Below are 13321 nucleotides of genomic sequence, written 5' to 3'. Positions count from 1 at the left end.
TATGAAGTGATTAATGGATCACCTATTAATTATTATAAGCTAAGTGATTATTAGATTACTTATTAATTGCTATAAGTTAGGGATTAATAGATAGATAAATAATTAGGGTGATTATAAGTTTATAATAGAGAGGTAAATAAGTACTTAAGGAGGGGTTATTCCGCTATAATAGATAGTCTAGTTCTTTATTAATTAATTTAAGTAATAGTTTTACTATTAAGAGTTATACTCTTAATAGCCTTATTATAATACTACTTAAAAGCTACTTTATAGCATTTAACTTAACTTACTTTCTAAGAAATAAACCTATTATACCTTAGAACCTAAGCTACTATTATATTTTAATTAATTCTATTTAATAAGTTACCTTAAAACTTTAAGTAGTAATAACTTTTAAGATATTTACTTTAAGCGGAAAGACTATTAACCCTAGGAAGATAATAAAGTACCTTTATAATAAGATTACTAAGCTTAAGAAGTAGAATTAATAGCTTCTTAATTAATAGAATAATCTCTACGAAAAACTTAAGGTATAAGAAGGGGAACTTATAGTAGTTTAAAATCTTACACCTATATCCTCTATTAATAATAATAATATACTAAAATTCCTTAAGCTTAAATTATATAATAGTTATAAGGGTAATATAAGGAACTTCCTTATATAAGCCTAAGCTTACCTATAAGTTAACGAAAAAATTTATATAATACCTAAGTTATAAATTCTTTATATTAGTAACCTTTTAACTAGAAAAGTAATAGAATAATAGGAGCTAACCCTTTACGTATATTTTAAGTATAGTATTAAAGCTAGAGTAGAAGTTATTTATATCTTCTTTAATTATAAAACCTTTAAAGAATAACTTCTTACTATATTTAAAAACCCTAATAAGTATAAAGAAGCTATATAATAGCTTACTTAACTTAAGTAGACCGGATTTATAGCTTATTACGCTAGGGAATTTAAACGTATTATAATAAAACTTAACTAGAATATTAAACTTAAAATAAAAGTCTTCTATTAAGGACTTAAAGAAGAAGTGAAGAATAACATTTATTAAGAAGATTATTCTAAGTTATTTAATAACTTTATTAAAATAGTTATTAAGGCAAATAACCGTTTATACGAGTAACGTTACGAAAAAAGTTATAAGAAATTTAAATTATATACTAGGCTTAATAAACCTAATAATAGTAAGCTATATTAAATATTAATAGTATACGGGTACTACGCTAGACCTATAGAACTTAACGCTGCGAATAAGGAAAAGGGAAAGACTTATTATAATTATAATAAGACTAAACACTTTATAAATAAATGTAAAGCCTTAAAGAAGCTATAAAAGCTAATTTTTAAAGGTAAAAAGCTTTATACTATAAACTAAGAAGACTTACCCACGCGAAATCTTAGTATAGTAAGTAATAAAGAAAACCCTACATTAGTAAATAATATTAGTTTAAATAAAGATTAGAAATTTAAAACCTAACTAGTACCTAATAACTTTTAGGAATACTAAACACTCTTATTAAAAAGTAAACCTTTACTAGAACGAATCTAAGAAGAAGAGAATTATTTAACTAAGAAAAACAAACCTAAAATTAAATATAAACTTTTTAATTAGACCTTTTATTACGATAATAATTACTACACGTACCTTAATAATAAGTAAGGTAGTAAATAGTTTCTACGAGAATAAAAGGGAAGGAGAATAACTCTTATAATACAACTAAAATTACAACGAATTAATTTAAAGATATTAAATAAGAAGTTATATTATATTAAGAATAACGTATATATTACCTAAGCTATAACCCTATAATATAAGAAGAAAGGGAACTATATAACTATAAGTAACTCGCTTAGCTTAAGTTTAATTAATATAAATAGTAGATTAAGCGATTACTAAGAAAGCTCTAATAATACGTTAAAAGATAACCGCTAATAATAACGCTTAAAATAACGCGTTAAAGAATAATATAAGAATAGGATTAATAAATTAGGAAATAATAGCTATTATTACAATTAAGACCGATTTCTTAACGGAGATTTAATAGGTCTTTATATACTATAAATATTAGTAGTATAGTATACCTTATAATTAATATAACTATAATAGAATAAAAGATCTAGGTAATAATTAATAGTAAAGTATAAGAAAATTTTATCTTATTAAATCTCGTTAATAAATTATAATTACCTTAAACACCTAAAGATAAGCTTTATTAACTTATAACTATAAAAGAAATTATAATAAAGTATAGCTAAGAAGTAGTTAACATAAAAGTTACGTAGCTTCTAGTTAATATATAAGGCATAAAATATTAAGTTACACTAGATATTATAGTAATCTTAAAATATAATATTATATTAGGGATACCCTAGTTATAAGCGAGTAATCTACGAGTTAATTAAAGAACTAGCTAACTTTAATAGGATTTACTAGAATATAATTATAAAGTAAAGAGTAGCCTACGAAAAGCATTTTATTTGAATTATAATAGGCCTTTAAAAATATATGTAATTGTTAAAGAGCTAAAAGCTAAGATAACGAAGATTCCTAAGAAATACTTAAAGTATAATAAGCTATTTAACGGAGAGCTAAAAATAGAATTACTAGAGCATTTACGTTAAGACTATAAGATTAAACTCTAGCTTAATACTAAACTAACGTTTAATAAAATTTATTCTTAGAACCTTAAGTAAGATAAGGCGCTTAAGGAGTATTTAAAGGATATATTATAGAAGGGATATATAAGACTATTAGAGTTCCTAGTAAGATACTTAATCCTATAAGTACTAAAAAAGAACGGGAAATTATAATTATATATTAATTACTAACACTTAAATAAGATTATAATTAAGAATTAATACCTATTACCGCTTATAATAGAAATTAAAGATAAGGTTAAAAAAGCTAAATAGTTTATTACACTTAACTTAAAAGGAGCCTATAATCTTATACAAATAAAAGAAGGCTATAAGTAAATAATAGTATTTTAAACTAGTAGAGGATACTATAAATATCTAGTAATACCTTTTAGGCTTATTAACGTACTAGTAACCTTTTAAAGAATAATTAATATGATCTTACGAAAATAACTAGGAGTATTTATAGTTATATACCTTAATAATATTCTTATTTATTTAAATACCCTTAAGAAATATAAATAATATATATATAAGGTATTATAAACTCTATAAAATAATAAACTCTTAATTAAAGCCTTAAAATACTAGTTCTACTAGAATACTATACACTTTTTAGGGTACGTGCTTATATATAAAGAAATACAAATAAGCTTAAATAAGATTAAAACTATTAAGGAATAGCCTACATTAAAGAATTTAAAGGAAGTTAAAGGATTTATAGTATTTATAAACTTTTACCGTAAATTCTTAAGTAAATATAAAGATATCTTATAACCTCTTATAAACCTAATAAAGAAAGAAGTTAACTTTTAATAGAATAAACTAAAAGCTATAATATTCTAGAAAATAAAAGATTTAATTACGTTAGAACCTATATTAAAAGCACTTAATTAAAATAAACCTTATAAGCTTAAAATAAACGCCTTAAACTTTATATTAGGCGAATAGCTTAAATAATAAGATAATTAAGAAAGATTACACTTAATTATATTCTTCTTAAAGAAACTCTACGAACCTAAACTTAATTATAAGATTTATAATAAAGAACTTATAGCTATTATTAAGTGCTTTAAAGAATAAAGACACTATCTTATAGAAGTAAAGTATTAAATTAAGGTTTATACTAACTATAAGAATCTTATATTATTCTTAACTATAAAGGATTTAAATAAATAATAGATTAAATAATATAAAACCCTTATGAATTATAACTTTAAGATTATATACTATAAAGAATCTAAAAACGAAAGAGTAAACGCACTTAGCTAAAGAGAGAATTTAAAATTAAATAAGTAAGTAAGTAATACACCCTTATTATACGCTATTAAGAATAGAAACCTTATACTAGGTACCTAAGAAATTAATATAATCTAGTAAGTTAAGCTAAATAAAATATAAATATAATAAATCGCATTATATATTAAGAATAATAGCTACCTAAATAATTAAAAAACGAAAATGCATTTATTTAAGAAAGGTAAAACCTTCTTATATAATAAACGGTAATATATTCCTAATACACTTTAAGAATAGCTTATTAAGAAAATATATAAGCACCTATTATATGAATATTAAGGTATAAGGAAAACGATTAGTAGGCTAAGAAGATTATATAACTTTTTAGAAAGTAAAAAAATAGTATAAGAAGTTATTAAGAAATGCGATACGTGTAATAAAGTAAAATTAACGTAACACGTACTATACGAAGAATTATAACTAATATTACCACCTAAAAGAGTATAATAAACTATTATAATAAACTTTATTATTAAACTATTAAAGTTAAAAGAACCTATAATAGGAGTAGCTTATAATAGTATTTTAGTTATTATAAAAAAACTTATAAAATACACCTATTATATTCTATATAAGAAATTAAGTAATACTAAGAACTTAGCGTATATATTCTTTAAAATAGTTATTATATAATATAAATTACTAATAAAGCTTATATTAGATCGCGATAAATTATTTACCTTAAACTTTTAGAAATACCTTATAAAAACTATAAAAATTAAATAAAGCTTATTAATAGCATTTCACTTATAATTAAATAGGTAAATAGAAATCTTAAACTGAATACTCGAATAATATCTACGAAACTATATTAACTACTAATAGAACGATTAAATAGAATAACTACTATTAGTATAATAGGCTTATAATAGCTCTAAAATTAATAATATAAAGATGTTACTATTTAGGGTAAATTATAGATTTAACCCTATTATTAAGATATATATAATATAAAATATAAACGTGCTAGTAGCTATAACGCATATAATAATTATAATAGAAATATAAAAACACTTATAATAGAAATAAATATTTTTATAGAATTAAATAAAATATTACGCGAATAGAAAGAGATTACTAGCGTTAATTCTAAAGGAGAGATATAAAGTATATCTTATTCGTAAAAACATTAAAACTAAGTAACCTAGTAATAAACTTAACTAAAAGAAGATTAAACTATTTCTTATTAAACGGAAAATCTTAAATATTAACTATAAACTATTATTATTAAATAAAATAAAAATCTATTTTATATTTTATATATTATTACTAGAGAAAGCATTAGATAAATCTATAATTACTACGAATATTATAATAAAAGATATTAACGAATATAAAGTTAAACGAATACTTAAAGCACGAGAGAATATAAAGAATTACTATTATCTCGTTAAATAAAAGGGATATTTAAACTCTAAAAACACCTGGGAACCAGTTAAAAATCTCACGAATTACTTAACGTTACTTAAATAGTTTTATTCCTAAGAAATGCATTTTAATTAATCTTTTAAGTACCGCCTAATAACTTAATATTAAACTTAGCATTTAAGAAATAAACTAAAGTAGAATTTAGATTCTTAGAAGAAGTAAAAAGGACCTTTATAGTCTTTTAAAGCTATTTAGCCTTCTTACGCTCTATACGTTCTAACTCTTTAACGTTATTAATACTACGCGTAATCACACGTATTATTTTCTTAAACTATAATTTCTTTTATTTTTAAAGATAAAGAACCTTCTCTTTTACCTCTTTTAGCTTACACTTTAACTTAATATATTAAGACGTAATATTTCGCAACTAAGTAAGAGATACTCCTTAAACGTTATACTATAATAAGTTTAAATAAATATACTTTATATATTAAGAGGAGTTAGAAGAAGAAACTTAACATTTAAGGATACTATAGCCCTTATAAGCGGAATAGAATAGTATAGTTAGAAGAAAAGGACTTATAAGAATAGCCGCTAAAAGATTATTATAATAAAGAACTAATACCTTAGAAGCCTTTAACTTTTACTTAATAATACGATTAGCAGGTATAATAGTATATAATAATAGAAGAAGAAAGTTACCCTAGAACCTTAAATAGCCTACTTTAATAGCCTTAAGAATAAGACTAATAAGAGAGAGGTATAATATTATAAACGTTACTAAACGCGGGAAGGACTAGGCTATACTAGGGAAGGTAAAGCTATAATAGGGGAGAACTAAGACGTTACGTGCTAGGTTACGTAATTATAAAGTGATCAATAAATTACCTATTAATTACTATAAGCCAAGTAATTATTAGATTACTTATTAATTACTATAAGTTAAGGATTAATAGATAGATAAATAATTAGGGTAATTATAAGTCTATAATAGAGAGGTAAATAAGTACTTAAGGAGAGGGTATTTCGCTATAATAGATAGTCTAGTTCTTTATTAATTAATCTAAGTAATAGTTTTACTATTAAGAGTTATACTCTTAACGGCCTTATTATAATACTACTTAAAAGCTACTTTATAGCATTTAACCTAACTTACTTTCTAAGAAACAGACCTACTATGCCTTAGAACCTAAGCCACCGTTACATAAAGCTTATTAATAGTATTTTACTTATAATTAAATAAATAAATAAAAATCTTAAATTAAATACTTAAATAATATTTATAAAGTTATATTAACTACTAATAGAATAATTAGGTAAAATAACTATTATTAGTATAATAGGCTTATAATAGCTTTAAGATTAATAATATAAAGATATTCTTATTTAAGGTAAATTACGGATTTAACCCTATTATTAAAATATATATAATATAAAATGTAAACGCGTTAATAGCTATAACGTATATAGTAATTATAATAAAAATATAAAAACACTTATAATAAAAATAAATATTTTTATAGAATTAAATAAAATATTACGCGAATAAAAAGAGATTATTAGTATTAATCTTAAAGAAGGGATATAAAGTATACCTTATTCGTAAAAATATTAAAATTAAGTAACCTAATAATAAACTTAATTAAAAGAAAATTAAATTATTTCTTATTAAATAGAAAATCTTAAATATTAACTATAAACTATTATTATTAAATAGAATAAGAATTCACTTTATATTTTATATATTACTATTAAAGAAAGTATTAAATAAATTTATAATTACTATAAATATTATAATAAAAGATATTAATAAATATAAAGTTAAACGAATACTTAAAGTATAGGAAAATATAAAAAATTATTATTATCTTATTAAATAAAAAGAATATTTAAACTTTAAAAACACTTAAAAATTAATTAAAAATCTTATAAATTACTTAACGTTACTTAAATAGTTTTATTTTTAAGAAATATATTCTAATTAATCTTTTAAGTATTATTTAATAACTTAATATTAAATTTAATATTTAAGAAATAAACTAAAATAAAATCTAGATTCTTAAAAGAAGTAAAAAGAACTCTTATAGTCTTTTAAAGCTATTTTACTTTCTTATATTTTATATATTTTAACTCTTTAACGTTATTAATATTACGTGTAATTATATATATTATTTTCTTAAACTATAATTTCTTTTATTTTTATAAACGTAAGACCTTTTAATTCTTAGTTAAAGTACACTTCTTAGCTTCTTTAAGCTCCCTCTTAAGCTTATAATATTAATTTATAATACTATAAAGCTATTAAAAGGTTACCCCTATAATATTATAATTTCTTTACTTATTTACTATACACTTTATATAATAACTTAAATTAAAAATAAAGGCTTTATATTAAGAAAATTTTATACGAGTATAATAAGCGTAAGCCTTTATAAAAGATAAAAATAAATTATTAATTATTATAAAAAGAAGGTTATTTTAGTAAAGAGAAGAAGTAAATAAAGCTTTAAATTATTATTTTAAGATATAATTAATTAATATAATAGTATATAATAATAAAAGAAAGAAAACGTATAACACTTAAGCTAGCTTATTTTAATAGCTTTAAGAATAAGATTAATAAAGAAGAGATATAATATTATAAATAATACTATATAAGATATAAGATAAGATTATACTAGCTAAAATAGGTATAACTTATAGGTATAAGAAGAAGGTAAAGGCATGTAATTAGCTACGTAACCTAAAAAGTAATTAAAGAGATTAATATTTAAATATATTAACTAAGAAGAATTAAATTAATTAAACCTTAAGTTAATTAATTAAGGTTTAAAGGGATTAATAATTAAGCTAATTAATCTAGAATTATAATAAAGAGATAAATAAGTACTTAAAAAGAAGATATTCTTATAGTTAAATAGTTTAAATCTTTATTAATTAATTTAAGTAATAGTTTTACTATTAAGAGTTATACTCTTAACAGCCTTATTATAATATTACTTAAAAGCTACTTTATAGCATTTAACCTAACTTACTTTCTAAGAAATAAACCTACTATGCCTTAGAACCTAAGCCACCGTTACACGGATTACCTAAAAATTGCTTTAACCCTAACCTACTAAGTTTAAACCCTATTACAGGCCACATTTAAACCCCAGATATTGTAAGACCCTACATAACGCTGCTATCCGTCCTAGATATAGAGATAGTTGAGCCGTAGCGGTGTAAGATGCCTATTACACACGACCGTGTACCATTTAGGATTTAAAGCTTGCATAGCTCTAGCCATACGAGTCTACTAGAGCTAGGGGGTGTGTCGCAGAGAATATAAGGGTGTATAACACACAAAATACCGTGGCGTGGCCACGCCCGTTTTTTGGTATTTTTTCGTGTGACAGAAACAGCCAGTCAAGTCGACTGGCCCATCAACAACCGACATGGACGTCCGTCGATACTCTTTCGTCTGCGTTATAAGTCGACTCGTTATGTTACGGCATACACCCTCTACGGCTTCCACATAGCCCTCTTCCGAGCCCGGTGTGCACCGTTCGTTCGAGACCTCCGCAACCTGCTACGAAAGTTCGAACAAAAAAAATACTGGTGTTCGCACGAGTGAGGAGAATTGCAAGGATATCTGCCTTGTCTATAACATTCAAAAGTAGCTGTCCGTACACGGTTGAGAAATTACGCATCGTTTGCTTGCCGCTGACTCTTCACGCCTTATTCGCAATCTTCATCAATCCCCTTTCACGTACCAAATCAGCCATTATCGTAGCCGTCTCCCCCCCCAGGGCCCTAAGGCCTTACACGACCCCGTCTCTATCAGCCTCCTTCAACTCCTGACTCATCTTCACCTTCCCCTCCAACGTAGTAATCTCGATTTCTACCCCAATGATAGCCCTGAGTGAGCGCTCGACATAACTAGGCGGCGCGTCCTCCACTCTCCACGGTCTCGGCGAGGTCTTCTCTTCATTAAAGCCCATAATATCCCTCTCCCCAACTCTAGCCAGGTCACTCAGCTGCTGGATTAAGAACTCGCTAGTTTCGGGGAGTTTGGAGTCCCAGTGAATCCTTGCCCGGCCATACACCTGAGCCGCAGAGTAGTTCCATGTCGGCGCGGTGCGCTTATTCGTCGACATGGTCTCGGAGTAAAAGTTTGTGGTGATGTAGTGCTGGATGGGAGACGTGAACACAACCAGGACGTCCTGGTCTAGAACGTGAGTGGTGGACCGGGCGAGAGCTTCCACGAAGGCCTTTGCCTGCGGGTTGTCTCGCGCCATGTGCCCTCTCAGACAGCCGAGGCTATTGCCTGTCGAGTCATCGCCCACATCGAGAAGGAATGGTATGTGTGTCGCTTGCAAAGTGGGAAACGAGCATGTCGGTGATGTGATTGATGTAGTGAGGACACCTAAGGGGTTGGATTTAATGAATTGCCGGAGGGCGGTGATGCTGGTTTCTGCGTGGTCCCTCCGTAGATGCATTTTGGCTTTGCTTGCTGAATCTCGTAAGGTCCGAGGGAGGCAAATAGACCGTGGGAAGAGAAATTGTGTCTATGTAGGAGTAGGAAAATGGCCATTGCGAACAATGCTTCGCGCAGAGGGGACCGCACTTGCTGGCCGGGTGAGGCTCACCGCCTGAGCCATTCTCAGGACCAGTTTTCGGACGCAAAGTGCCATGGGGGCTTGGAATTGCGTGTCATATCATATACTGTCAACCAACTACCAGTTGAGCAAATGTTAAAATGACGGTTGGGCGAGTTGGCGCTTGAGTCGCAAACGATCGTCGTGCGAAGTTGCCGCTTTTTTGTGGAGACAGTCTTCCTGGGAAGGAAAGTCGAGCCGCCACCTGGGGAGGAAGGTCGAGCCGCCGCACAACTGTTATCAATCAGCACGCTTTCCTCCCATCTAGTAGGAATCGATTCAATCGAACATATCAATCCATCGAAGGCGAAATTCCGACCAAGGCATTTTTCCGAAAAAAGAGCAGCACGCAGACTGACAATTATTCCGTCGGCAGAGTCTACAGCAAAGCGAGCTAGTAAACGACAACGAGATGGCTCCATGATTTCAAGGCTGTGCAAGAAATGGGGCCACAGAACCATGAACGAGAACGACAAAGCTTGCTTCATGTATTTCGTGCCGTCTCTCTGAAATACCGAAGTCATACTAGGCCTCCGGGCATTGCTTAAAATGGATCTAACCGATCGCTCAGCGGCAGACTGGTCGTGGCGATGGCGCCGATTAGACGACAACGAGGAAGGCTATGTCCTTGGGTGATGTGAAGCACAATGTCATGTTTATCGACTCAATCAAGTATATAAGCTTGCCAGTATTTCCGGCATTGGATGGTCTATCACCAGAGCGATGCAAGACGCATCAAGTTTCTTTTGCTATTGGCTTCAAGGCGCGAATTTTGTTCCTACTATATACGTTATAACTCTGGCGGCTGGAGGCAATATGAAGCTATCTCAATGTTCACTTCTCCTCGCCTATGTAAGCATGTCCTGACGCTGGACCAATCTCATCTAACCTATCGCATTTACGCCATGTTCCTAACCTCAATACATAGGCAACTGCTGTACAGGCTGCAACGGGAATCCATTCAAACTTGAGAAGAGAAAACTTGACATCGAATGCCACGATCCAACTCAGTGCCGACCCTGACTTCCACTATGAGCTTCTGCGCGTCATATCATTAGCACCCTACCAAGGCGCTGACATTGGAGAAGTCCTCGTCGCCGCCCAAAAAATAAAACCCAAGGACTTTGAAAGCTTCTACCACGTTTTCAATGACCTCGCCACCCGTGTCGACAATACTGCCCGCGCAATCGACGCTCGCAAGAACCCGATATCTGCCCGCCAACACTTCTTCAAGGCCGCAACGTACTATCGCTCTGCGGACTTTTTCCTCCACGGCAATTGGAGCGACCCGCGCATCTACAGTCTCTGGGACAGACACCTCGCGGCATTCAACTCGGCCATTGCCTTGCTTCCCGTGCCAGGACAGCGCATTAACCTCCGTGCCAAGAATGGCGAGTTTACCGTCCCGGCCATCTTCTACGGCACCGGCATGCCCGGCCCCCGTCCAACCATTATCCTGGGCAACGGGTATGACGGCGCCCAGGAGGAAATGTACCACGTCATCGGACAGGCTGCCCTCCAGCGCGGAATGAACGTTCTTAGCTACGAAGGGCCCGGGCAGCCGACCGTCCGCCGGGAGCAGAATCTCGGTTTCATCCCAGACTGGGAAAGAGTTGTCACCCCCCGTCATCGAATACCTGCTCACACGCCCAGAAGTGGACTCGCGAGCCATCGGCCTGCTGGGATACTCACTCGGTGGATATCTTGCGCCGCGAGCTGCCGCGTTTGACCACCGCCTCGCGGCTGTGTTTGCTGTCGACGGCGTGTACGACTACGGCGCGGCCAATCTAGACATGTACCCCGAGAGTCTGAGGGCGATTTTTCGCTCTGGCAACGCGACGCTCTTCAACGAGTACGTCGAGCAGGGCCTGGCCGATCCAGCTGCCAAGACAGCCGCCATCTGGGGCGTTCAGCAGGGCTTGTGGTCGTTCAATGTCCAGACGCCATTTGAGTGGATGACGAAGCTGAAAGACTTCAATCTGGCGAGCGTGGTGCGGAATATCACGGCGCCGGTGTTTGTTGCACAGGCCGAACATGATGATGTAATTCCCGGGCAAAGCAAGATCCTCGCCGAGAAGCTGGGCAAGTTGGCCACACACCGTATTTTCGAGAGCGTCGATGGTGCCACGTACCACTGTTCTGTTGGTGCAAGTGTGTTGCAGAATCAGGTGCTGCTGGATTGGTTTGAGGGCGTGTTGGAAAAGCGCAGGTAGATTGTGACTGAAGAGGGAAAGGGTTGAATACATGAATATTTCTTGGGACTTTGAACTGCTGGGTTTTGCAGGCCTGCTTCTCCGTCCTGTGTGAATTACCTCCATCTACAACGAATCTGGCGGCGCCCATGTGACTTGGTCGACTCGATGTCTTGTGCATTGCTGCTTCTTCTCCGGAATGTATCTGGTACGAGAGGTAACCTTGCTGGACACATCAAGCTACAGCCGCTGCACGGCCGGCCCAAGCCGAATAGGAGGAAACTGTTCAGGAATTCCCCAATGCGTTGACATGATGCGAGTCTGTGCTGACAGGGGTGCCGAGTTCAAACTCGATCAATGCATCAACAATGCAGAAGAGCAATGAATAAAGACAACGTTGCCCTTCATGCCAAGCTTAAAAAAACTACCACTTTTATGTGCTCCGAAAAAGGGGTTGACTCAGAAATCATGCAATAACAGAGAGACTATAGGTAGGGCAAGCACCACTGCTGGCACGGTTGATCAAAAGTCCCATACTACTCTTTTGAAGGCTTTAGGGAGTAATAGGTCTGAACGAGCTAGGAGGCTAATTTTATGGAGAAATAGCTAAAGTATCTTGGAAGCAATCAAAGACGATAGATTCTCTCTGACAGGTGTGGTTGGCCAGCACGATTGAGGTCCATATATTCTCCTATTAGTAAGAGCTATTTCTATAGCATTAGAAAGTCGATGATCTATGCTGTGAATTCTATAAAACTCTCAGGATAGCAAGTCTTGTTGTGCTAGCTTAATCGCTGCTAGTATCTGTGCGAGAGTGCCAGAGTGCCACGAAAGTCACACAACATCACGGCACGGATCTTCCCATGAACTTGAAGATGGTTGCAAAAGTTGTCGAGATCGTCTCACCACTATTTGTATAAATAAGGCCTTTCTGTCCCCGAGGGCCGCGACAAAACCAAGGAATTTTGATACCGAAAAAAAACAGTTATTAGCATGCGTAGAATTGAAGCTCTTATTCCAAGTCCTTTATTAATTCCTTTTCACAGAGACTTGTTGCCTCTTTGAGGGATCTGGAGCACGGTTGCTAAGTATTCTGCCAACGAAATATTAGGAGGTCTAATTGCTTCGCAATGAGAGAGTGTTTTTTTGTGACATACTCTTAATAAATTAAACTTGCC

The 13321-nt window shown here is 32.0% G+C and overlaps 2 protein-coding genes across 2 annotated transcripts; one reads left to right on the top strand and one right to left on the bottom strand.

The window, feature by feature from the left end:
* Window positions 1–8947: 8947 nt before the first annotated feature.
* On the bottom strand, window positions 8948–10089 carry J3458_020263 (uncharacterized protein). Its single transcript, XM_007813565.2, has one exon. It carries the CDS (start codon window positions 9790–9792, stop codon window positions 9115–9117), a length of 678 nt encoding a protein of 225 aa, XP_007811756.2. The 5' UTR covers window positions 9793–10089; the 3' UTR covers window positions 8948–9114.
* Window positions 10090–10767: 678 nt separating this feature from the next.
* On the top strand, window positions 10768–12164 carry J3458_020262 (uncharacterized protein; the record flags this gene model as incomplete). Its single annotated transcript, XM_066121938.1, has 3 exons — window positions 10768–10803; window positions 10880–11540; window positions 11605–12164. The coding sequence occupies 3 exons, from the start codon at window positions 10768–10770 to the stop codon at window positions 12162–12164; spliced, it is 1257 nt and encodes a 418-aa protein (XP_065973116.1).
* Between the last annotated feature and the right edge of the window lie 1157 nt (window positions 12165–13321).

The sequence above is a fragment of the Metarhizium acridum genome, assembly GCF_019434415.1.
Source record: "Metarhizium acridum strain ARSEF 324 chromosome Unknown scaffold_572, whole genome shotgun sequence".
Classification (NCBI taxonomy): Eukaryota; Fungi; Ascomycota; class Sordariomycetes; order Hypocreales; family Clavicipitaceae; genus Metarhizium; species Metarhizium acridum.
This window is presented reverse-complemented; position numbering and strand designations above follow the sequence as displayed.